Below are 27,062 nucleotides of genomic sequence, written 5' to 3'. Positions count from 1 at the left end.
GGCGTCGAGCGAACTCCTCCTAACCCTTGAGGAGGGTTCGTTTGACGTGGCGCTGATCCAGGAGATGTGGCTCTCATAGGGAGAAAAGGTTTCTGGACGGACTTAGCGTGCGCGGATTTTGCGTTTACTATACGCAAATGGAAAAACGGGTGCGAGCTGTAGTAATGCTAAGGAAACAGCTGCATTCATATATGCTGCCTAATTACACTACTGAGGACCTCGTAGTGGTGGCCGCTGAGCAAAGCAATAAGCAGGCACTTATCCTGGCATCCTGCTACCGGCCCAATGCTGCGGAGGTTCCACCTATGGAGTGCAAGAGGCTAGTACATGACGAAGGGCGCAAAGGGCGGTTGGTCATAGGCGCGGATGCAAATGCGCACCACAATGCGTGGGGAGGAGCAGATACGAACGAGAGAGGCGATTCTCTATTTTGTTACGTCCTGCAAACCAATTTGCAGATAGCCAACAGGGGAAATGTCCCTACATACATTGGTCCAACATCCAGCAATGTTTTGTATATTACACTGAGCTTCGAACATGATATATCAAGGTATGATTGGATGGTTCTTAATAGACCATCCTTCTCCGACCATGCGTATATCATCTTCAACATTCGCCTAAAGGGGGTAGAGAAGGGAGGAACCTTTAGAAACCCTAGATCAACAAATTGAACTAAATTCAAGAAACAACAGTTGGACTAAAAAACGAAACTGGGACAACCCAAAGAGGTTAACAATGTGGAAGAACTGGAGTCTTATGAATCCCTTACAAGGACGCATATGACTGCGTATAAGAAAGCCTGCCCTCTAAGAAGATTCAGAGGAAAAGCAAAGGCGCCATGGTGGAGCAATGAGCTGAGTCTTCTAAGAAGATAGGTAAAAGAAATGTTTAATTGCTAGCTTACCGCGGTAAGCGAAGCATGTCGGGACGAGTACAGGGAACTACTGAAGATCTACAAGCGTGAAATTTCCAGAGCGAAGAGAATCTCATGGAAGAGTTTCTGTACGGACATAAAGTGCTCCAGCGAAACAGCACGGTTGAGAAAAGTCCTAGCAAGGGGAAATATAGTCCAGGGACTAATAAAAAAAGATAACGGGGAATGGTCACGTAATAGTGAGGAATCCCTTGAGGTGCTTCTCGATACACATTTCCCATCGGGAGATGGTTTAGAAGAGCCAGCAGACAGCACTCACACTTCGATCACGGAGCGGGTAGTGCCGGGCTTGGTGACCGATACCAAGATCGAGTGTGCAGTGAAGACGTTTTCTAAGTTTAAATCGCGGGCCCAGATGGTATATTCCCGGCCATGCTACAAGTTTCAAGTAGGGCGGTCGTGGAATGGCTCAAAATAATATTCGATGGATGCATAAGACTGAATCATGTACCGCACTCTTGGAGAATTGCTCCTGTAGCTTTCCCACCAAAGGTGGAGAAGATTGGTCACGTGTATCCCAAAGATTATAGACCAATTAGCTTAACATCATTTTTGCTCAAAACCTTTGAGAGGCTGATAGATGTGTACATAAAGTCCAACGTGGATGAAAAGCTGCTCTCCACGACACAACATGCGTACACCAAAGGCAAGTCGGTAAACACCGCATTGCATAGGGTAGAGAATGCCCTGGAATATAAGGAATATGTTCTAGGAGTCTTTCAGACATTGCCGGGGCTTTCAATAATGTTTCTAAATGGGCGATTATAGATTACATCACAATGGGGATTGTACGAGGCCACGAAATCAGAGGACAGGGGAACGCCACAGGAAGGGGTGCTGTCACCTCTGCTGTGGACGCTGGTCATCAATCAACTGCTCAGGCGATTTGATGAGGGACCCGTAAAACTTACGGATTTCGCGGATGACGTTGCAATTGTCATAAGTGGGAAGTGCCTTCCAACGATTAGCTCTTTGATGGACCGGGCGTTCGGGATATTCATACCTGGGCATCAAATGTCGAGTTGAAAGTCAGCGCGGATAGGACGGATATGGTCTTGTTTACAAAGAGGTACAACGTCCCAAATTGGATCAGGCCTAAGTTAGGAGGGGTGACCCTATAGGAGAAACCTTGCACAAAGTATCTAGCAATCATCCTAGACAGTAAGCTGTCATGAAAGCTCAATGTGAAGGAGAGGGTAAAGACAGCTTCAACGGTACTTTATGCTTGTAAAAGAATGCTGGGGTGTACGTGGGGCTTATCGCCCTCTCTTTCTCATTGGGTTTTTACAGCGATTGTAAGCCCTATCCTATACTATGGAGTTCTTGTTTGGTGTAAAGCCACACAAAAAGCAACCTAACTCAAAAAATTAGAGGGGGTATGCAGACTATCAATGCTTAGCATTACGGGAGCCCTGACAACAACCCCGACAGCTGCACTGTATGCCATTCTGCACATTTCACCTGTAGACCTGGTAGCAAAGAACATAGCGTTAACAACTGCAACCAGCCTCGGTGCCTCGGGGCAGCTTGAGCGCCGACCATAAGGCCATAGTAGTATAGCGTCATCAATCACAAGACGAACAGACTACCTGATTCCCTATCTGCACTTCGAGGGCGATCTTAAGACCATAATAGAGGTGGACGGTTGGCGCAAGGGTGCTCAAATGGCGGACGAGGCGATACATGTGTACACAGGTGGTTCCAAGGTAGTGGAAGGAGTAGGGTCTGCGGTATACTGTGCTGATTCGGAAATAAACAGATCCTACAGGCTGCCGGAATACTGTAGCGTTTTCCAAGCGGAAATAGTAGCCGTAACCAAAGCAGTAGAAACCCTGGAAGAAAATAGCCCAAGCTGCAATCGTGTTAACTTTTATATTGAAAGTCAAGCAGCAATTAAGGCAATAATCTCGCGTACCGCAGCATCTAAATGCGTATTAGAGTGTAAGCAGTCCCTGGAGAGAATCAGGACAGGGAGGAGCATACATCTATATTGGGTCCCTGGGCATATGGGAATAGATGGGAATGAAAAAGCGGATGAATTAGCTAAAAAGGGTGCATCCCTTGAAGCTTTCTCCGTAGACGTCCCAATTAGACTGGGCGAAATTAAGCGAAGGCGAGAGGTGCACATGATCGACCAAGCAGGAAAGGCGTGGGTTCAAGCGCGGGGTTGTAAAGTGTCGAGGATTATGTGCAGCTCTTACAACATTAGATAACAAAAAGAGAAGACTCATGACGGGTATTCTGACTGGACACTGCCTTCTGGCGTTACATGCTTTTAAATTAGGCTTGGTCAGTGATAGCAGATGTAGGAAGTGCGGGCTGGAGGTAGAAACGATCGAGCACTTTCTATGCGCTTGCCAGGCTAAGACTCCAGTTATTAGGAGTGATACAGCTGTCAGACCTAGAAGCAGCAAGTGGCTTAAATCCTAGGAAGCTTCTAGTATTTGCCAGGAGGACGGAGTTATTTTATAACATAGGTCCTGTTTTTGATAGGATTTTTCAGTTTGGTCGTTAAAAAAACTTCTGGTAACACTAAGGACTTATTCAGTCTATGTGAGGTCCTCATGGACCGGCCAGTTCAACCTAACCTATCCTCAGAAGAACGCATAGAGAACAAAAAAGAAATAATGAAAATTAAAATGATAACACCTAGACGCGTATGACATGCACTGCAAAAGCAACATATAAATTGGCAAACTTTTTTAAAAAATACAACATTAAAACAGCGTTCAAAGCATCGAAAAATATAGGGCGAAATCTAAGAACTAACACTAATCAGAGGATCCGTTTAGCAGCCACGGTGTATACAAGCTTACCTGCGGATGTCAAATACTTACATAGGACAAATAGGACGGCAAATAAGAACGAGGTTCAGAGAACACATTAGAGATTACAACAAAAAAAGCCCGAAATCCAAACATTATACCAGAGTCCAAATTCGCGAATCACATGGTCGAAAGTGAATGTTCCCCAGCAAACATCTATAAAACAGTCAAGGTCCTCCACGTACAAGCAAAAGACCGAGGTCTGAACGTACTCGAAAACATTAAAATCTACCAACAGAAAACATTCGACAATAGAATAATAAACAAAGATATAAATACAATATTTGAACCTTATATTTAAAACTTGTTTAGAAGGAACACACCATAGGTACCTACAAGAGACAAACACAAAACAACAAATAAACACAAAACAATAAACGCACCAAAGCAACAAACCCACAAAGGTCAAAATACTAGAAATACTGACTTTTACCTGTCTCAGTCAGCCGCACAAATTGATCAGTAAAAATCATCCTCGGTTCTGAATGAACACATAGCATTTACACATAAATATACACAAACATCAATTTGGCAATACCTGCTCATGTACCTACGAACTATAAATACAAGACGAACGATGACAACTGATCAGATCGACACTAACGCCATCGTTCCAAAATGCATCATTTATCTACCCTGTCGGAAAATCAACAAAGCGAAATAAGTTTTATTATTTTAACTGTCTAAATTGACCTTATCCGCAAACATTTTAAAGTATAAAAATAACTCAATGTACAAGTTGTTTATAAAGATGTTTCAAAAACAATATTTGAGTAATCGAACAGCCATTTAACAGGCGATCGAGGCTGTTTACTAATGTCATCGTTTTTTCAAACATACGCCACATGTATAAATTCACAATCACTCTGACTAACTAGTGAAAATCAAAATTAGTTTGGTTTTGACGGCGAGTCAACACGTACACAGCTGACTCGCGAGTCAGACGCACCGTGTGTATACGCTTCCAAAGACAATGCTGAAGTAAACTTTCAGGTTTACATACATATGTGTCCGACAAAAATTTTTTGGGAACAAAATTTGTGTTATAGGGCAGATGATTTTAAAGTTCACATGAGAAAACGGCTCTAAATATTTTTTATGTAATTATAATTTGTAGCCACCTTATATTAAGTTTTATTTTACTTACAAAGAACTGAAAGCTGGACAGTCGACCGCATAGGCATGTCCGGAGGTAAAGCCTTGTGCTTTGCTTGGCAGGTGTACTCCGTGTAATCATCATCGGCATTAGGTTTAATATCTAGTGTGGATTTTGTAGTGAATCTTTTGGATGACGTCTCCTCAACTTTGTCAACACGATGTCCTGAAAGAAATTAATGTATTAATTCTTAAAGCATCCCGGTAAATACGAGGCGAGAGTAAGTTTGTCAAAAAATATTACCGTCGTGGTTTTAAGCTCCTTCATTTACCTCGTATCAAAACTTTCTGTATTAAAAACGTAAGTTTTTGAATTTGTGTTCTTCGATTTCCCATTACTTTCTCAATTCTCAAGAAACGGCAGCCAGTTCATTAACGCCATATCTAAGAATATTTTTCAAAAATTACCTAATTCAGAATTTGTTTCAGAAATGTCCCAACTCATAATTTGATTGAGGAACTCTTTATCTCTAAACTTGTTTCATAAATACCCTATCTCATGTCAAAATGTATTGAATTCAAGCACACAAGGGGCGTTTTTGAATAGAATGATTCAAACAAATTCTACGGTAGAGTGTTTTCCAAGCAGTGGTGAAAATAAGGGGGTATACCACTCAAAAGTCGATATTTTAATTAGACATACCGGGGAAAATCTTCTTTAGAGACTTATAATTGTCAGCATTAACCATTATTAACAACTGTCGGATTTCTTATATTACATTTTATACTTCATTCCATTGTTCATAATATTTATGGGGTATTCCATCCCATTTCGACCAATTTTGAACCCGACCCCTTTAGAATTGGCTCAAAGTTTTTCTTCTTTTTCTAGCTTACGAAAGACGTTTTTCAGAATTTTTTCAAATTTTTTCATCCAACTCAAAAAAAGTTATGAATTTAAAAAAAAAACACCGTTTTTGTTTTCAAAATGCTATAACTTTTTCAAAAATTGACCGTTTGGGATCATTTTTTTTAAATTTGTTTTTACATGTGCTTTTCGGAAAAAATTCTAAAAAATTTTTAAAGTCTTTTTTTTTGTAATTTTTCAGTTTTTCGAGATTTTTCGAATTTCGCCCTTTCGCACTATCGTACATGCATTAATAAGAATATGGACTAAATTTCTCATATAATTTAATATCTTGCTTTCGGGTATATTTTTCCTTCAATCATACTGAACAGCACCTCACCCTACCTCTGTCCGAACACTTCCTTTTATACCATTTAGAAAACAGCTGATTCACCGGCTGTCAAAAAGGGATGAAAGAAAACCTCAGCTAAGTTTCCGGTAAATCGAGCTTTTCTTTTTGGAACGAGCTTCGAAGGTGGTAAGACCAGCAGAGATTTCCATGTTTTTTTCGCGACAATCGAAAACCACATCTTTCAATCGTGCGAATACGTTAGTAAATCCCTACGTTTTCTTTCTGCAAATTAATTTACAACAACCCAGTTTAGAGTGCATTGTTAAAGTAAAATTATATGTGGCTCTTTCGCGGTAATAATCTTTGCTGGCCCACAAACGAAACAGTAACCTTCAGCATCTTTGGAAATCCCACACGGAATCGAGACGCATGCATCCGGAGCAGCGGAACACCTAGCACATCGAGCACGGAGACTACATCGACCCATTCAGCTGGCCGTCATCTTGGTGAAGTTAATTTTTTTCGGTAAACTTCGTAAAATTTTTGTAAAACAATTTATAATTTTAATGTTGTAAGAGGGAAATATAACCTCATGTTGCCGCTTTAAACCGTTTATTGAATTCTACAAGTTAAATTCCAATAGGCGCAATCGTTAGTTAATTTTTACATTGGTATACATAAAAACCATAATGCGGCTATACCAATGTTATCTTAAATTGGTTTGATATACCTCCTTATATGTAAGTGCGTACATATAAGAAATAATTTTAAATATTTTCCCCAAAGTAACAATAATCCAATTCGACTTCGTATCGAAGTACCCTTTGGCCACATATTGATAAGGTATTTTTAAAGAAAACCTAATTAGGTTAAACATCAAAAATGAATTCTAATTAGAATAATATTATTGTATTTCATAACAAGAGTACATGTTAACTAGCCTCCCTCAACATGCGGTCTCTTCATTTTGTTTTCTCTTAAATTAATTTCAAGTTTTATTTTTTTTGATCGACATACATACATATATACCTAATTTCGGGAGCATGTGAGATCAAAGCATTTACCTTTTCCTTTTAACAAACTAGTTTTTTTTTGTTGCTTTGGTTTCTCGCATAAGTTTAATTTTCATTTCTTTTCGCGCTCACTTAAATAAGTGCATACAGTGCCGGACACCAGTATAGCCCGCGAAAATCAATGTTTATAAAGCGATAAACTTGTTTTTTTGTATTACTTTCGAAATCATATAAAAACTAAAGAGAAGGTGAAAAATATCTGAAATATTAATGTTAGTAGGAAAATAGGCGTTATTAACAAATTCTTTACAGCATAACTACACGGCGAGGAGGCCTCAACGCTACGTGGGATTATGGTACGAAACTGTAAGTGAAGATGTTTTATTTTCCTTATGATTGGATGGTTCTTTGTATCCTTCTCCGACCATGCGCAGGTCAGCTTCGGCATCCCCCTAAAGAGGGTAGAGAAGGGAGGAACCTTTAGAAACTCTAGGTCAACGAAATGGACGAAATTCCAGAAACATGTAGAAAAAAGTGGGAGAACCCAAAGGGGTTGCCAGTGTGGAGGAACTGTTCCCCCGACCGGACTTTTTTTTGTACTGTTGAGATTTTATCAGAGTACATATTTTGTGGAAATGCACTTGAAAAAATTTCCACGGCGACACGTGCCCCCCTCGTTGGCTGAGAAAACATTTCCCGTTCGTATTCGCCAAGATCAGTGTCAAAATTTAATTTTTTTAAGCATTTGGTACAGGACCTAAATAATTGATTAAATTGCAAACATTTTTCACAATAGGTATTGCTAAAATTTAAATTCCAAATCCACAATATTGGAAATTTTGGGTAAGCTTTCATCTAAATCAACTTCCTCAGCAACGGTAATAGCTAGAGCTGTAAAATTTTCAATAAATAGTAAATGTTAAAAAAACGGTTCCAAAGACTATAATTTTTCAAACCTTAACTTAAAAAAACCTTAAATCTTTTACCAGTTCAAGAGGTTGAGATCTTGAATTTTAAAGTGTTAAAAAAGCAGCTTCAGTGGCATTTGGGGCAATATGACCGAAATAATATATCTTTACAAATTATTTATTGGTTTCAAGGAATTATTGGAAACTGATTTAAAATCACATATTTTCCAGTAACAAAAAAATCTACTTAATTAAAAGTTTTAAAACTAAGTAGGAAATAACGTTTTAAGTGGCCTAATTTTGCGGTTTTTACCCATTTTTTTTTTGTTATTGTAAACAATAACTCAAATAAATCAAAATCATAATTCTTATAGATTTTGCAATTCTGCAGAAATATCTATGTATGTTTAATGAAACTTTTTCTTGTGAACTGTATATTTATATACATACTAGAGGACCCGGAAGACGTTGTTTTGCCCTGAATTTGGCCCATCTGCATACATTTTAAAAAGCTTTTTCCGGCTAACTCTGCCCTCGCCCTCTTCTTACGTATAAACATATAAAAAGTTTGCAATAAAATAATATTTAGAAATATAACTTATCCTATATTTCAAGCTAGATCAAACTACATACGGGGTGCAAAACAAATTCAAAATCGGTTCAGTAGTTTAGGAGTCCATCGCGGACAAACAATGTGACACGTGATTTTTATACTCAGTTGAGCAGAGCTCACAGAGTATATTAACTTTGATTGGACAACGGTTGGTTGTACAGGTATAAAGGAGTCGAGATAGATATAGACTTTCATATATCAAAATCATCAGTATCGAAAAAAAATTCGATTGAGCCATGTCCGTCCGTCCGTCCGTCCGTCCGTCTGTCCGTTAACACGATAACTTGAGTAAATTTTGAGGTATCTTGATGAAATTCGGTAGGTAGGTTCCTGGGCACTCATCTCAGATCGCTATTTAATTTTAATTTATTTATTTATCGGACAATAACCACGCCCACTTTTTCGATATCGAAAATTTCGAAAAATCGAAAAAGTGCGATAATTCATTACCAAATACGGATTAAGCGATGAAATTTGGTAGGTGAGTTGAACTTATGACGCAAAACTGAAAACTAAGAAAATTTTGGACAATGGGCGTGGCACCGCCCACTTTTAAAAGAGGGTAATTTTGAAGTTTTGCAAGCTGTAATTTGGCAGTCGTTGAAGATATCATGATGAAATTTGGCAGAAACGTTACTTGTATTACTATATGTCTGCTTAATAAAAATTAGCAAAATCGGAGAACGACCACGCCCACTTTTGAAAAAAAAATTTTTTAATTCAAATTTTAAAATAAAAGTTAATATCTTTACAGTATATAAGTAAATTATGTCAACATTCAACTCCAGTAATGATATGGTGCAACAAAATACAAAAATAAAAGAAAATTTTAAAATGGGCGTGGCTCCGCCCTTTTTCATTTAATTTGTCTAGGATACTTTTAATGCCATAATTCGAACAAAAATTTACCAATCCTTGTGAAATTTGGTTAGAGCATAGCTTCTATGGCGATAACTCTTTTCTGCGAAAATGGGCGAAATCGGTTGAAGCCACGCCCAGTTTTTATACACAGTCGACCGTCTGTCCTCCCGCTCGGCCGTTAACATGATAACTTGAGCAAAAATCGATATATCTTTATTAAACTCAGTTCACGTACTTATCTGAACTCACTTTGTATTGGTGTAAAAAATGGCCGGAATCCGACTAAGACCACGCCCACTTTTTCGATATCGAAAATTACGAAAAATGAAAAAAATTCCATAATTATATACCAAATACGAAAAAAGGGATGAAACATGGTAATTGTATTGGTCTATTGACGCAAATATAACTTTAGAAAAAAACTTGGTAAAATGGGTGTGACACCTACCATATTAAGTAGAAGAAAATGAAAAGTTTTGCAGGCCGTAATCAAAAGCCCTTGGAATCTTGGAAGGAATACTGTTCGTGGTATTACATATATAAATAAATTAGCGGTACCCGACAGATGATGTTCTGGATCACCCTGGTCCCCATTTTGGTCGATATCTCGAAAACGCCTTCACATATAGAACTATGGACCACTCCCTTTTAAAACCCTCATTAATACCTTCAATTTGATACCCATATCGTACAAACAAATTCTAGAGTAACCCCTGGTCCACCTTTATGGCGATATCTCGAAAAGGTGTCCACCTATAGAACTAAGGCCCACGCCCTTTTAAAATACTCATTAACACCTTTCATTTGATACCCATATTGTACAAACGCATTCTAGAGTCACCCCTGGTCCACGGTTATGGCGATATCCCGAAAAGGCGTCCACCCATAGAACTAAGGCCCACTCCCTTTTAAAACACTTATTAACACCTTTCGTTTCATACCCATATTGTACAAACGCATTCTAGGGTCACCCCTGGTCCACGTTTATGGCGATATCTCGAAAAGGCGTCCACATATAGAACTAAGGCCCACGCCCTTTTAAAATACTCATTAACACCTTTAATTTGATACCCATATCGTACAAACACATTCTAGAGTCACCCCTGGTCCACGTTTATGGCGATATCTCGAAAAGGCGTCCACATATAGAACTAAGGCCCACTCCATTTTAAAATACTCATTAACACCTTTCATTTGGTACCCATATATCGTACAAAAAAATTCTAGAGTCACCCCTGGCCCACCTTTATGGCGATATCTCGAAAAGGCATCCACCTATAAAACTAAGGCCCACTCCCTTTTCAAATACTCATTAACACCTTGCATTTGATACCCATATCGTACAAACAAACTCTAGAGTCACCGCTGGTCCACCTTTATGGCGATATCTCGAAAAGGCGGCCACCTATAGAACTAAGGCCCACGCCCCTTTAAAATACTCATTAACACCTTTCATTGGATACCCATATTGTACAAACGCATTCTAGAGTCACCCCTGGTCCACGTGTATGGCGATATCCCGAAAAGGCGTCCACCCATAGAACTAAGGCCCACTCCTTTTTAAAATACTCATTAACACCTTTCTTTTGATACCCATATTGTACAAACAAATTCTAGAGTCACCCCTGGTCCACCTTTATGGCGATATCTCGAAAAGGCGTCCACCTATACAACTAAGGCCCACGCCATTTTAAAATACTCATTAACACCTTTCATTTGATACCCATATCGTACAAGCAAATTCTAGAGTCACCCCTGGTCCACCTTTATGGCGATATCTCGAAAAGGCGTCCACCTATAGAACTAAGGCCCACGCTCTTTTAAAATACTCATTAACACCTTTAATTTGATACCCATATCGTACAAACACATTCTAGAGTCACCCCTGGTCCACGTTTATGGCGATATCTCGAAAAGGCGTCCACATATAGAACTAAGGCCCACTCCATTTTAAAATACTCAATAACACATTTCATTTGATACCCATATCGTACAAAAAATTCTAGAGTCACCCCTGGCCCACCTTTATGCGATATCTCGAAAAGGCATCCACCTATAGAACTAAGGCCCACTCCCTTTTAAAACACTCATTAACACCTTTCATTTGATACCCATATCGTACAAACAAATTCTAGAGTCACCCCTGGTCCACCTTTATGGCGATATCTCGAAAAGGCGTCCACCTATAGAACTAAGGCCCACGCCCTTTTAAAATACTCATTAACACCTTTCATTGGATACCCATATTGTACAAACGCATTCTAGAGTCACCCCTGGTCCACGTTTTTGGAGATATCCCGAAAAGGCGTCCACCCATAGAACTAAGGCCCACTCCCTTTTAAAACACTTATTAACACCTTTCGTTTGATACCCATATCGGACAAACATATTCTAGAGTCACCCGTGGTCCACGTTTATGGCGATATCTCGAAAAGAATCGAAAAGAACTAAGGCCCACTCCTTTTTAAAATACTCATTAACACCTTTCATTTGATACCCATATCGTACAAACAAATTCTAGAGTCACCCCTGGTCCACCTTAATGGCGATATCTCGAAAAGGCGTCCACCTATAGAACTAAGGCCCACGGCCTTTTAAAATACTCATTAGTACCTTTCATTGGATACCCATATTGTACAAACGCATTCTAGAGTCACCCCTGGTCCACGTTTATGGCGATATCCCGAAAAGCCGTCCACCCATAGAACTAAGGCCCACTCCCTTTTAAAACACTTATTAACACCTTTCGTATGATAACCATATCGTACAAACACATTCTAGAGTCACCCCTGGGCCACGTTTATGGCGATATCTCGAAAAGGCGTCCACAAATAGAACTAAGGCCCACTCCTTTTTAAAATACTCATTAACACCTTTCATTTGATACCCATATCGTACAAACAAATTCTACAGTCACCCCTGGTCCATCTTTATGGCGACATCTCGAAAAGGCGTCCACCTATAGAACTAAGGCCCACTCCCTTTTAAAATTATCATTAACACATTTCATTTGATACCCATATCGTACAAACAAATTCTAGAGTCAGGCCTGGTCCACCTTTATGGCGATATCCCTAAATGGCGTCCATCTATAGAACTATGGCCCACTTCCTCTTAAAATACTCTTTAATACCTTCCATTTAATACCCATGTCATACAAACACATTCCAGGGTTACCCTAGGTTCTTTTTACAACATGGTGATTTTCCCTTACTTTGTCTCCACAGCTCTCAACTGAGTATGTAATGTTCGGTTACACACGAACTTAGCCTTCCTTACTTGTTATATATAAAGATGTACATAATATTCGAATTTAATTTTAAGGAAATGTACTTTTTAAATTTATTTTCGCACTTCTCCATAATTTTAAAACAGAAAATTTGAGTTATAAACAACACTTCGAAACATAAAAGAAGCGCTAAAATGGCCGAAAAAAGACGTTTGAGTAAATGTAGAGTAATTGACGTAAAATTCCAACTGTTGGGTTGATAAAAAATACTCAACGATACTTTCAAAGTGATCACTCAACAGCTGCTCAGCCGTTGCTGTTCGCTGAATTCGCCTATTGAGTCATGGCGCCACAGAAATTCGATTTTCTATTTAGCGCTATGCACAAAGAATTAGGGTTGGAGCTAACCAAGATTAAAATCGTAGTAAAAACAAAATAAATCGTAGTAAAAAATAAGATTCCGTATTAGATTTCTTAAATCTTTATTTAAGAAAAACATCTTGTTTAAAATGTATAACTAAGGGTTCTTAGTTGATTTCTGGTTGATTATTTGACGTTTAACCCAAACTAGTATCGCCCATGGTCGAAATTCGATCAACTTGTATTTTTATGAATGCAGTTAAATTTAGGATATATGTCAGCAACATTCTAACTATGTATCGTTAAGAACCTTATTTTAATTTGTTAAACTCATAAGACAGGGATTTACATGCCAGAAAGAGCACCTGTGATAGAAGTAATACCACGTAAAATTTTTGCAGCTTTAGCAAAAATCTGCAAAATTCAAGGAGTTTGACCTTTTTCACATCACCCGTAAGGCATGCAATTTTCGCTTTGCCCAATCCCAAGTAGGCCTATATAAATATCTAGTATATAAAGGTGACATAAAATCGTCAAGCGAAAGTCTTGGATAAAATAAAACGTTCTTATCGTTGATGAAATGTAGAAAGGTCCTAACTATTAAATTTTAAAAATTACCTCTATTAAAGATTTTCTGTGCTGTATTTTATAAGAAATTTTTGGTACACTTTTTTTTTTTGAGGGATGGCAAGGAGAGGAGCATTTGCTCCATGATTTTTTATTTGAATTCAAAATGGGTGAGAAACTTTGGTATCTTATTTTGATAAACCTTGGTGCCATATTTTTAATACGAACTCAAAATTGTGGAAAAAGTAGTTTTCCCATAATTTGGCTCGAATGGATATTTGTGTGGGTATAAAAAATGTGATCCATAAGACGTCGAAGTTCTTCAATAATAACCATAAGAGACCTACCACGACTTGGACGCCAAAAGCTGTTTATTGTGCAGAAATAAACAAGTCGTTGGCAGCATTGATGAATTCATTTAGAACAACAAATTGCAGCCGAGCTATTGTAAAATAAATTAAACGTGAAGTGAACCAAGTTATAACTTGCTATCAGATGTTAACCAAAAGACCGCAAATTTATCTTTGGAGCCATATACACCAATTGTTGATCAGGAAAAGCAACAAGTGAAAGCTGATTATTTTATACTTCCCTGAAAAAGTCTAAAATTTATGTAAAAATAAAATATAAATAAATATATACATAAGATCATTATTTATGTGTGTTTTTGTATTTTCCTTAAGATACTACAGTATTAGAATTTCACACTTGAGTCCAATGAGAGAAACACGTTCGAGTACAAGTGTAGAACTATCGATTTCTCAATGACCCACTGTTGAGAAACAACACTTGAGACTTGAGACGTACATTAGTTCGCAACTTGAACTTCAATATGACTCAAGCCCAAATAAGATAACTGACGGTTGAACGTAAAAAAGCTAACTGACCAATTTTGAACAATTTTTTAAACTCGACATTATTTCCATATATGTACCTCTTCGTATTTTTTTCATTCGTGTAGCATTATTAAGCGCTTTTCATACACTGAAAGAAAAATACTGGTAAAATCAACCGAAATACGGGTCAATTAAACCGAAATTTCTGTCAATTTGTATCCATCGCAATGAGGTGTTGAATCAACTGCGCACAAATCGTTTATTCGTAATTGACCGTTTTAGTAGTCAAATGAACAAAAAAAGTTGTTGCGACAGCTTTGTACGAAAGTACCTATGTTGCCATATACATACATAAATAAATAAATAAATGTAAGGCGCCATAACCTCCGGAGAGATTTTAGGCCGAGCTTCTCTTCCAATTTGCGTCGTGCTCCTTTTTCTTTAATTTTTCCTACAAATTGCCGGGACGGTACCTACTTGTTTTATTCCGACTCCGAACGGCATCTGCGAGGCAGATGAGTTTTCACTGAGAGCTTTGCATGGCAGATATACACTCGGAGTGCTTGCCAAACACTGCCGAGGGGCGACCCCGGTTAGAAAAATTGTCTTCTAATTGAAAAACTTTATTTCTAAAATTTTGATATTGCTTTGCACGGGGCGTGAACCCAGGGCATTCGGTTTGGTAGGCGGAGTACGATACCATCACACCACGGTGGCCATATACATATAAATAAGCATGCTTGCTACATATACATACATATGCACGCACTTACTAAACGAACTTCAATTGGGCATACATCAAATATGCTGGCACACATTCAACATTATACACTTTATTATTTTGTTTTATTAAACGCAATTTCACCAAATTTTATATTTTATAATTTATTTAATTTATAGTTTTGAACTTCGCTTTGCAAATAGAAATGCAAATAGTAGTTACAAAACTGATTCCCAATTCTTTCAGTTGCAGCTCAGCTCATTCTCAATAGTATGTCTGTCGTAAGTGGTGACTAAAATATTCAAATGATTCAAGGGGACGCCAGCCCAACTTACAGCTTCTCCAATCCAATCGTCAACCTCACCTACCTCTGGCGAATCCTGTTTCTTAAGCAGCCGAGGCTTTGACAACCCCAAGCTCCTAATCAAACTGGGGGGTGGAAAGCAGGATGGCGTAGAAGGTTCAATGTGGTCATATTAAATCTTTGCCGAGATGGTCGGGCTTTACCTGAATAGTGCTTATTATGGGAACTTACCGGATCTATATCCGAAAGGGCCATCGACAATACTCCCCAAAAACCTTCGGGGAGTGTCTTTGTAGCTACTACGACAACAACAACATTATCGGGACAGGGCTATTATCATAAAATATTTCCTAATGATACCCCTATATTGATGTTGAACCCATGCAACAAATTCATAATAAATACATTTACTTTAGATAAATACCATGATTTAATTACTAGAGGTTTTTTCTCCTTTGATCACAGAGATTTTAGACTCCCAAGCTGAAATATCTGGACGGGTTGCTTTAACGAAGTAAGAAAAACGGGGAATAATTCAATCGCCTTCAGCGAAAATTGTACTCGAAAAGTACCTTTAGTTGGTAGAAATAATAAATTTGTAAATGCCAACAGGTTTTGGGAGAAATAATTCATGAAAACTCATCTGTCTTGCAGATGCCTTATGACGCATAATAGAAAATTAGTGAAATTTTGGTCAATGGGCGTGGCACCGCTCACTGAAGAAGGTAATTTAAAAGTTTTGCAAGCTGTAATTTAGCAGCTGAGTATGTAATGTTCGGTTACACCCGAACTTAGCTTTCCTTACTTGTTATATATTTACGTACGTATGATCGAAAACATCGATTTAGTCATAACGACTTTTCAGCAACTTGTGAGTGACTTTAAAACAATGGGTTGATATTCATATATTTAAATAACCAATGTTCGGCATCTAAATATAGTTCATGTGTGGTGTGGTGAAAGTGAGTTTTCGCAGATACTTGACAATCTATACTTAAATATACCGAATTGCACCCAAGACCGTGAAAAGTTTGTAAATGGTATTGTGAACAATATCCTTACGACAACGAAGCAGACTGGCGAAAAAAAGTTAAGTTATAATGTACCCGAAATATACCTTTAAAAATTCCTGAAAAACATGATGTTGGCCCGATCGCCAGACAGGTACCTTAACATGTCTATCAACTCTAAACTAAGAAAAAGTTCCCAGGTTTCGAAATCGGAATCGAAGATTTGTAACATATTTAGTATATGCAAAATATGTAGGAGGGCGATTTGCTGCTCTTAGAGTGTACGAAGGAGAAAAATTAATTAATGATCTTTGTATATCCGTTGAAATCGTTATTAACGGCTTCTTATGACCGAAAACAAATATTCAAGAAAAGAGAAAAATAGAATGAGTTGGTTTAAACCAGGGGTATCCAAAATCAAAACTGTGGTTGTGTGAGTAAAACTAAAATCATCTTATTATTAGTTGTTTTTTTTTTTTAATTATGTTTCTTTTCTTTCTTATTATTTCTCCATTTTCTCTTCTTTGTATTTTAGTTTTCGCATAATAAGCTCCTTTTGTAAATTTTATACGAGTTTATAAAATTGTGAGGTACTTTCACCTACAACGACTTTTAGTCTACGATGTATAAGGGTATTTCTAGTTCCAGCAATTCGTCAATGAACATGTGTTCATACATATATAGGTATGTTCATATGGGTGGAATAATAAAATAAAAAATAATGTGTACACAGTGTTGTATTTAAATGTAATATAAAAAATGTTAAAGTGGGCATGTCATTACTTTGAAAAGTGCGCACATGTCCACTTTAACATTGTTTATATTACATTTAAATACAGAATGTTCTAAGTCGGGATTCTGAGAAGCAGAATTTTAAAAAATCAGGATTTTAAAAAAGCAGGCTTTTAAAAAAGCAGGATTTAAAAAAAAACAGGATTTTAACAAGCAGGGTTTTGCTTTCGGGATTTTGCAAAAACAGGATTTCGTTACCAACCCGTTGTTCACAATACTATTTACAAATTTTCCCGGTCTTAGGAGCAATTTGATTTATTTAAGTATAGATTCTCAAGTATCTGCGAAATCTCACTTTCACCACACCACACATGAACTATATTTAGATGCCGCACATTGGTTATTTAAATATATGAATATCAACTCTGAGCCGGAGCAAAATGCACTCGTGTCCCACATGATATGTAAAAAGCTACGCAAACAGTTGAGAGTAGTTTTAAATATGTGATGGCAGAGGTCAGGTGACAAGTGCATTTTAGTGCATTAACCGTGTGTATATAGCATATTTCCGCCACAACCAATTGTTCAGATAAGAAGCTTTCCGTAATTACTGCCCCCTTTTAACATCTAGAGGCTTTAAATTTCACCAATGCTTTCGTGTTTAGCAGATATTTTTGTTTGAAGAATTCGAAGAAATCGGTCGTATATATAGGTATGTCCCCTACAACCGATTGTTCAGATAAGAAACTTTTCGCAATTTCTAGAGCATTTTAACAGCTAGAAGCTTCAAATTTCAGCAAATGTTTACGTATATAGCATATATTGTTGTCTGAAAAAAAAACATAGATATCGATGGTATGTATATTATATACCCTATATAAACGGTAATTTTTGCCCCCTTTTTAACGGCCATAAGTTTCAAATTTCATCAAATATTTACGTTTACATTATATAATGTTAGGATAAGTGATTCATTGTTATAGCAATTTCATGCAGAAGACCAAAAAAACTATGTATTTCATATCTTATACAGTCGATTATTTGGATATTACGAATGGGATAAGATTATTGTTCAGCCCCATTAATGAAAGGTATGAGGTCTTCGGCACAGCCGAAGACAGTCCCGTGCTTACTTGTTTATTGTAACATGGTGACGCCCACACTAAAATGGAAACGAATAAGCAGCAATAAGTAAAGTGTTAAATAAAATGATGTCATTAAACGGTCAAAGAAGGAAGCTGAGCGTGTTGCAATTCTAATTATTTTCTATATTTTATTAGTATTAGTACTTAATGTAAGTATTGTATTTAATAAAACCGGTTAACTTAAAATTTTTTGTTGGTTATTTTATTTTTATCCGTTGTTTGCAGCAATGTTATATATTACTCTCTCTTATATGCTTCTTGTGTAAGAGGTGTTCTTTCAAGCCTATGTACCAAGTGCCTTAACGTAGCATATTTTTGCTGTTGTGGATGGTTCGAGATATTATATATTATTGTGTCGGTGGCCGTAGCGATAACAACGGAGATATTTTAGGCCGAGCTTCACTTCCGATTTGCGTTGTGCTCCTTTTAATTTTTCATAAAAAATTTTCGGGACGGGACCTACATTTTTTTTGCCGACTCCGATCACCATCTGCAACGCAGATGAGTTTTTACTGAGAAGCTTTTCATTCCAGAAGTGCACTCGGAATGTTTACCAAAACTCTGCCCAGGGGCGAACCCGATTGGTTTCCTCTGTAAATTGTTTGTTCCTATGGTGTTTGTTGAGGTACTCCGCTATTAGCTCTTCGTCATAAATAAATAAAACGCATATATCTTCCACGTATCTAAGATAAAATGGCACGCCTAATATGGATTTCAATTCCTCTTAGTAATGTTTTTCCTTCTCCTCTCGCATGTAGTTGCCACACTTGATTGTTTCGAACAAAACTTGTAGTATAAATGTTTGACATAACATTTTAAATAGAGAACTTGTAAGTTATAGAAAAGTAAAGAATCAAATCGCAGGAAGGTAATTCACCACTGGAGTAACTTTACATCTAATTCGGCAATATCCGAATATTCTTTTCCTATTTCTCCTGCTGATCGACATCATGTTCCGTTGTGTCTGAAGGTCGAATTTTACGAGTTTGTTGCGTTTATATTAGACAACAAAATATCCTTTAAGTTTCAGTCCTGCGACTTCCAAAAACTGAATGCTTGTTTCCTAAACACGTGTTGGGACGCTCTTTTTTCTGGACGGGATATTAATGATTGTTACACTATTTTTACGTCACATGTCTTGGGTATTTGCTCGAAGAATATTCCAATTATTAAAAAGAGGACTTATAAACTTCCCTTGTATACTCATGGTCTGAAAAGCCTAAAGAATCAGCGAAATAAGTGACAAAAAAATTCCTGAAATCCAAGGATCAAATCCATTTTGGACTTTATACCCAACTATCTAAGAAGTTTAACTGCCTTAACAAATTTCTGTATAATAAATATATACTTGGGGTTGAATCAAATATTAAGTCTAATCCCAAAAATTTCTGGCATTTTATCAAATCCAAAAAGAATGGTGTTGGGATGCCTGCTGCTGTTTGCCTGGGTGATAAACTTGCTACCTCCCCCGTAGGCATTGCAAACTTATTTGCCAAATTTTTTCAATCCAACTTCACAGTAGATGAGGTTGTTTTACCATGAATCAGCCTTGAATTTCAATGACCTACGGCTTACCACAATCGACGTTATTAACGGTATCAATAGTCTGAAAAACTCTACTCAGACTGATCGTGATGGTCTTAGTACCGCCCTCCTCAAAAATTGTCCTGCTATTGTAGCCCCACTATTGGCCATGTTTAACCAATCTCTAAGTTCTGGTGTCTTTGCAGATGCCTGGAAACTTGCATACATTTCCCCAATTTTCAAAAATGACAAAAAGAATGATGCTTCTAACTATAGGCCAATATATAAGCTATCTATCATTTCTAAACTTTTCGAAGGGATTGTTAAGGATAAAATGTATTTTGCCGCAAAAAGTTTGTTACTACCAAACCAGCATGGCTTTGTTGTAGGAAGGTCTACCGTCACAAACTTAGCCTTGTCTAGTGAATATTGCGTTGATGCGTTCTCTTCAAGCCATCAAGTCGATTGCATTTATACCGACTTCTCTAAAACTTTTGACAAGGTATCTCACAATATGCTACTATGTAAACTCGCTTCCCTCGGTTTTCACTCTGTATTTCTCTAGTGGTTGTATTCCTACCTAAGTAACAGACGCTGCATGGTCTCTATTGAGGGTGTATCTTCCAACTCTTTTACTGCCACCTCTGGGGTCCCCCAAGGGAGCATCTTAGGTCCTCTTCTTTTCATTTTATTCATCAATGATATAGGAAATTGTTTTGTGTCATCGGAGTTCTTACTTTACGGTGATGACCTAAAAGTTTTCTCCAGTATTAAAAATAGTGATGACGCTCAGCATCTCCAAGAAGACTTAGATAGATTAGCAATTTGGTGCCGTAATTCGCGTCTATCTCTCAATCTCAACACGTGCTTTCATGTCACATTTTCCAAAATTCGCAATGTTTTACCAACGATATATACTATCTTGGGTACTCCCCTTCACTTCCTTGATGAGATTAAAGACCTAGGGGTTATATTTGACTCCTCGTTCTCTTTCAATAACCATATTAATAATGTAATTTCAAGCGCGTATGCTTCCTTAGGTTTCGTGAGGCGTAATAGCACCAACTTATCAGATCCCTATACCTTGAAATTGCTATACTAATCGTTTGTTCGTTCCAAACTGGAATATGCTGCATTTATTTGGAGACCTTATCAAAAGTTTCCAATCGACAGGATTGAGCGAGTACAAAATATCTTCCTAAAATTTTGCCTAAGATCCTTACATTTCTCAGACCCAGTCCCTTCTTATCATTCCCTCTTGCTGCTAATTAATTTGAAACCATTAGAGCTCAGAAGGTCAACCCTTTCCTTGTCTTTCATCTTCGGAGTTGTTAATGGAGATATTGATTGCTCCTCTTTACTGCACGCGATTCATTTTCTTATTTCAACGAGGTCTCTTCGTTATCATAACAACTTTTATATTAAACATAAGTCTACTAACTATGCGATTAATGCTCCATTGTCGCGCTCTCTACGTGAACTTAATGAGATCTCGAATTCTATTATGCTTGATTTTTCTTATCCAAAGTCCATTTTTCTTAATTTACTTAACTCTGTTTTGTAGCTAGGCTTAGTTGTTCGTTTTAGTCAGTAAGAACCATTGTTGTTTTTGGCTTTTCGAAAAAATTAAATTAAATAAATAAATAAATAAAGCAAACATGGTAGCATCTACAAATTCTTTGATGGTGATGGAGGGTAAATCGGTGAATGTTGTTAAGCAAATGCGATCCCGGGAAACGGAGATTATAAAGAATAATCGTAAAAAATCATACCGATTATAAAAAGGATTATACTATGTAGGAGGCAAAACATACCGTTAAGAGGTCACAGAGACGGTAGTTTAGAAGCAAACAGCTCATATGAACAAGGAGAAGGAAACTTCAGAGCTTTGTTAAAATTCCGAATCGATACTGGTATCTCCAATTGCAAGAACATGTTGAAAAGTGTGCTGCAAACGCGTCTTACGTAAGCAAAACAACACAAAATGACTTACTTGAATGCTGTGGGGAACTGATTTGTAGCAATAAAGTGGCAAAAATCAAGAAGGAAAAATATTTTACCATCATAGCAGATGAAACAACAGATCTTTCTGTTTGCGAGCTGCTATCCATTTGTATTGGCTATTTCGATGTAGATACAAATGAAATTAAAGAAGAATTTATAATGTACGTCGAAGTAGTTGAGCTTACCTACGAAAACATTGCTCAGCAAATTGTGAAAGCGTTGGAAAATCTTAATTTAGACGTAACATTGTGCCAGGGCCAGGCTTATGACGAAGGAGCCAACATGAGCGGTAAACTAAAAGTTGTTCAAGCACTTATTTGCACCATTCAGCCCTGATCCGTATTCACCCACTGTGCAAGCCACCGACTGAACTTGGCTATTAGCACAGCCTGCACCGTACCCAGCATAAGAAATGCCGTAGGGGTTATTTCGAGTGTAGCCACTTTTTTCGAGAATTTGCTCAAAGAATACGTAACTTAAGAGAAGAAATGCAATCTCATCTGCCAAATCAAAAACAGAATATATTAAAAAAAAATGTGTGAGACTAGATGGGTTGAAAGACATGAAGCTGTTTTGCCATTTTTAGATGTATTGCCATGTCTTCCCGAAATACTGCAAAAAATGTCTGATCGAAATCAAAGAAACAGAAGCAGTACTTTACCTCCATTTGCGTTGCTCCAATCTGTAATCTCGTCGGAATTTCTCATAAGCTTGGTAATACTCTCGGATATTTTAGGAATCACGCTGCCCTTATCCCGATCACTACAAACCAAAGATATTGATATAGTTTCTGCAGTTACGCTTATTGATATGACCACATCAAGTTTATAGAGACAACGTGAAACTAGCACTGACTCTTTTAAAAAACTTTTCAACCAGGCTAAGGCCATCGCGAATGAGATTGGTTCAGAAATCACCGTCCCCAGAACCACTGGGCGTCAAAATAATCGACCAAACATCCAAACTCAGTCAGTTGAGGATTATTACCGAGTTGTAGTATATATTCCTTTTCTAGACTATATTATAAACTAAATGTCATCCAGGTTCCCTAACGCCTCCATGCAAAGAACTGGGCAATTGTAAAAGTTGCTGCCCCAAAAAATCAGCGATGAAGATTTGGAGAATGTTTTACAAGGCGCAGAAGTATATAAAGAAGACCTTCCTTGTTTTCAAGCTTTGAAGGGAGAATTAAAACTTTCGAAAGAAATTATAGAAAATATCGCGGATTCTGCAGCAGATGCCTACAAATGAGCAACGGCGTTGCCAAATATTAGAACTCTTTGTCAATTGCTGTGTACGTTTCCAGTGACTACCAGCACTGCCGAGCGATCTTTCTCCACCTCGCCGATTAAAGTCGTATCTTCGCAACAGGATGACAGGAGAGTGTTTGAATGGATTGGCTTTAATGCATATCCATGAACATATTGCGGGAAAAATTGACCCTAATGAAGTGCTGGACATTTTCAGCAGGAAATATAAAAGAAAAATGTCTTTACTGTACACATAATTTTTTATTATTTTGACACTTTTATAAGCCTTCCTATATATGTATGTATATTAACCTGGGTCGATTTGTATGGACGAAAGTTAACCTATATCGCGTTATCGATTTTTCGATAGGATTTCGGCTCAGGAAAAAAAGTTCCACTACGCATACCCAAAAAAAACAATTTTGAAGCCTGCAAAAAAAATCGATTTTTCGACCAAAATTCTTCTAAATCTCCATAAAATAATTTTTTTTTTTTTTCAAAAAACTGCATTTACCAATTTTGCATTTGCCAATTGACACGAAAAAATACATAAAAAATTATTTGGAGCCTTGAAAATGAAAAAATGCATAAAAAATCGTTGAAATTTTGCAGGCTCAAAAATTATTTTTTTGGGTATGCGTAGTGGAGCCCAAATCCTATCGAAAAATCGATGGCGCGATATAGGTTAATAAATCGACCCAGTCTAATATATATACTTGAACCTAAATATTTATATAAGTTGTTGTTAACTTTTTTGCGGGTTTGTTCTGTGTTCCCTCCCCCCCCCCCCCCCCCCCCCCACCAATCCTGGATCCGCCCCTGACTGCATATACCACAGCTTGCTCTATCATAAGATTCAGAAGAAAAGCAAAGCCGACATGGTAGAGCAATTAGTTGAATCTTCTTAGAAGATAGGTGAAATAAATGTTTAAGCTAGGAAAGACCACGGAAATTGAAGAGTGCCGAGACGAGTATAAGGATCTATTGAGGATCTACAAGCGTCAAATTTCCGTGGCGAAGAGTCTTATGAAAAAATGTCTATGCGGACTTAGAGTGCTCCAGCCAACCAGCACGGTTGAAAAATACTCCTAGCAAGGGGTATCATAGTCCAGGGACGAATAAAGAAAGAGAACGGGAAGACGTTCCCTAAGTTTAAATCGCCGGGCCCAGATGGTATATTCCGGGCCATGTTACAAATGCCAAGTAGAGCGATCGTGGAATGGCTTTAAAAAATATTCCATGGGTGTATAAGAGTGAATCATGTACCGCACGCTTTCCTATAAAAGGCGGGGAAGATCAGTCACATGTATCCGAAAGACTACAGGCCCATTAGCTTAAGATCGTTTCTGCTCAAAACCCTTGAGAGGCTGATAGATGTGTACATAATGTCCAAAGTGGATGAGAAACTGCTCTCCACAACCCACAATGCGTACTCCAAAGGCAAGTAGGTAGAAATTGATTTGCATAGTGTGGTAATAAACATAGACAAAGCTATGAAATATAAGGAGTATGCACTAGGAGCAGTGCACGGACCTTTAAAAAGAGAATGTTGATAGACGAAAAATTAAAATCGTCGTAGAAGTTGGTCGATTTTTTCCCCAAGAAAGCAATAGGTACACTTTATATTTGTTCAAAACAATTCATATTTTATTGTAAAAAAATAAGCACATTTCACGGAAATAATACTGAAAAGAAAACATGTAAACCAACCAAAAAAGGGCATGTAAATTTGTATATACCCCTTCAGTGAAAATGGAGACAGTCCCTTGAATGCGCTAGTTCAGCGCTACCAATTTGGTGACTGGTTCTGAACTAGTGCGCAAGGAATGGGGAGGGAGACACTTCACATTGCTACTAATGTATGTATATCGAATTATTTAAACTACAGGCTGTTGATAAAAGTATCGATTATGTACGCGCTCTAGTATCAGCAGTATTATTTGCTCATACCTAAGAATCATAAAAAATTTGTGAAGTTTGTGTTTGTGAAAATTAAAAGTATTTCCAGCAAAATATTTAATAAAAATGAGTAAGCGACACACTAGACGACACATAAAAAGACAAAGAGATGTTTACTTAGCGAAATTGGATGATTGCAGTGTTAGTGGAGGCGAAGGTGTTAGTGAAAGTGTTAGTTTAATAGGAATGGAGGCGCCTGAAACAGATGCGCAGCCAGCTACTGATGGTGACTTAGGTGGGGGTTTTTTTTAGCACAGGTGATGACTTAAAACCCAAATTAAAAAAGTGGTATATAGAATGACGACCAATACGAAAATGCGCCTAAGGGATACTTAAAATTTTACAAAGTGAGAATTTAGACTTGCTGCTAAGCGCCGAGACTTTTATAGGTCAACACAGGCAGGGTGTTCTTATCGAGAATATGTCTCCCGTATATTGCCACATAGGAGTCATGAAGCAATTTGAAAAAATGGCGCACATACTAATAGGTTACGAATCGATATTTTTGGATGTGAATATTGATGGAATTCGATTTTCGAAGCTCGCGTTCTCAGTTGTGGCCAATCTTGCTTCGCCTTGTAAATGTTAAAAATGCATCTGTTTTTTGCATAGGAGTTTTCTTGGGTTGGAAAAACCTAATAATGTCGAAACTTTTTTGATCGTATATAACAAATTGAATTACATTCATACATACATATTATTACACATATAATTACACTACATACAAATACACATACTCATATAATTACGTATATTTTTGTTACAGATCAAACTGATACCTTCCAGAAATCAATGGAATTATCTGAAAGTATGGAAGCTTAAGCTTTATGAAATTATGTAATAGTTATAATAAATTTTTTTACTGTTTTTAGAAAATCATCGTTCTCAAAATGGGGCATTTATGTCTGTGTTGGCAGAGTTAAAAGTTGTAATGCAGAAACTTGTTAAGCAAGAGTCATGCAACGAAGCTATTCTTGAACTTTTCCCGGTCTTGACAGATGATCGGTTGACAGCCATAGAAAGTAAAATATGCCAGGAAAATCGTGAAATTTACGTAAGTTCAACTTATTATTTATTTGTAGAAATAACTATTCCCGTTTTTATTTCTACTACTTAATATTATTTTTTGTATTATTATAATTACGGCACCCCAAAATATTTGTTTTTTTTTTTCTATTTATTTATTATTACGGTCTTTAAGACCTAGTTTAGGTTAAAATTAAAAGATTAACATAACTACTCATGTCACATTTAGTGACGTACAATATAAAAACAGTTTTTCTTTGAATTTACTAATATTTTCACAGTCTTTTATCTCAGAAGGTAACTCATTGTACATTTTATACCCTAAATATTCTAGAGACCTTTTGGCGAACTCAGTTCTTATTCTAGGCAGTCTTATATTATTGCAATTTCTAGTTCCATAATTGTGGATTTCATGATTATAATGTATTTTATTACTCAGGTAATTCGGTAACATTCATAACCTAAGTTGGTGTATAAATTTCAATGTGAAATAACTAACTGACTGTTTAATACTAAGCCAGTTTAATCTATTGAGCATTACAATTTTTGGCGTTCTAGGAGGACATTTTAAAATAAATCGCATTGCCTTGTTTTGCTGTATTTGAAGTTTCTTAATATATATATCATTACTTAATAGCAGAATAGTAGGGCAATAAATAAAGTGTGGTTCAATAATTGAACGATAAACCAATATTTTATGACTTTGACTGATGTGTTTATATGTTCTATACATAAAGCCTATTTTCTGTGCAATTTTCCTTTCCAGATAAGTTACATGCTCTCCAAAATTTAGATTATCATCAATCAAAACTCCTAAATACTTAATTTTGTCTACTCTTTGGATTACCATGTTTTTTACCTTCAGCCTAATATTATTTAAACTATTGTTACCTATGGCGGCCACCGTGGTGCGATGGTAGCGTGCTCCGCCTATCACACCGTATGCC

At 37.2% G+C, this 27,062-nt stretch overlaps 2 protein-coding genes across 12 annotated transcripts in view; one reads left to right on the top strand and one right to left on the bottom strand.

The window, feature by feature from the left end:
- sns (sticks and stones) overlaps window positions 1-27,062 on the bottom strand; it is a 1,009,476-nt gene that overhangs the window by 752,136 nt on the left and 230,278 nt on the right. For all 5 annotated transcript variants that reach the window (XM_067773057.1, XM_067773055.1, XM_067773053.1 and 2 more), the window contains one exon: window positions 4,907-5,080. In XM_067773057.1, coding sequence (XP_067629158.1) covers window positions 4,907-5,080 — 174 coding nt within the window. The remainder of the gene's footprint in view (window positions 1-4,906; window positions 5,081-27,062) is intronic.
- LOC137244290 (uncharacterized) overlaps window positions 25,254-27,062 on the top strand; it is a 135,282-nt gene continuing 133,473 nt past the window's right edge. For 6 of the 7 annotated variants that reach the window (XM_067773061.1, XM_067773066.1, XM_067773060.1 and 3 more), the window contains exons 1-3: window positions 25,254-25,324; window positions 25,856-25,897; window positions 25,962-26,143. In XM_067773061.1, the coding sequence (XP_067629162.1) occupies window positions 25,276-25,324; window positions 25,856-25,897; window positions 25,962-26,143 (273 nt within the window). In that variant the 5' untranslated portion in view covers window positions 25,254-25,275. Of the gene's footprint in view, window positions 25,325-25,855; window positions 25,898-25,961; window positions 26,144-26,881; window positions 27,013-27,062 lie in introns of those variants that run through there. The other variant, XM_067773065.1, reaches the window with a different exon arrangement.

The sequence above is a fragment of the Eurosta solidaginis genome, chromosome 3, assembly GCF_040869045.1.
Source record: "Eurosta solidaginis isolate ZX-2024a chromosome 3, ASM4086904v1, whole genome shotgun sequence".
Lineage (NCBI taxonomy): Eukaryota > Metazoa > Arthropoda > Insecta > Diptera > Tephritidae > Eurosta > Eurosta solidaginis.
Note: the sequence above shows the minus strand (reverse complement) of the source record. Positions and strands in the feature narration are given on the sequence as shown.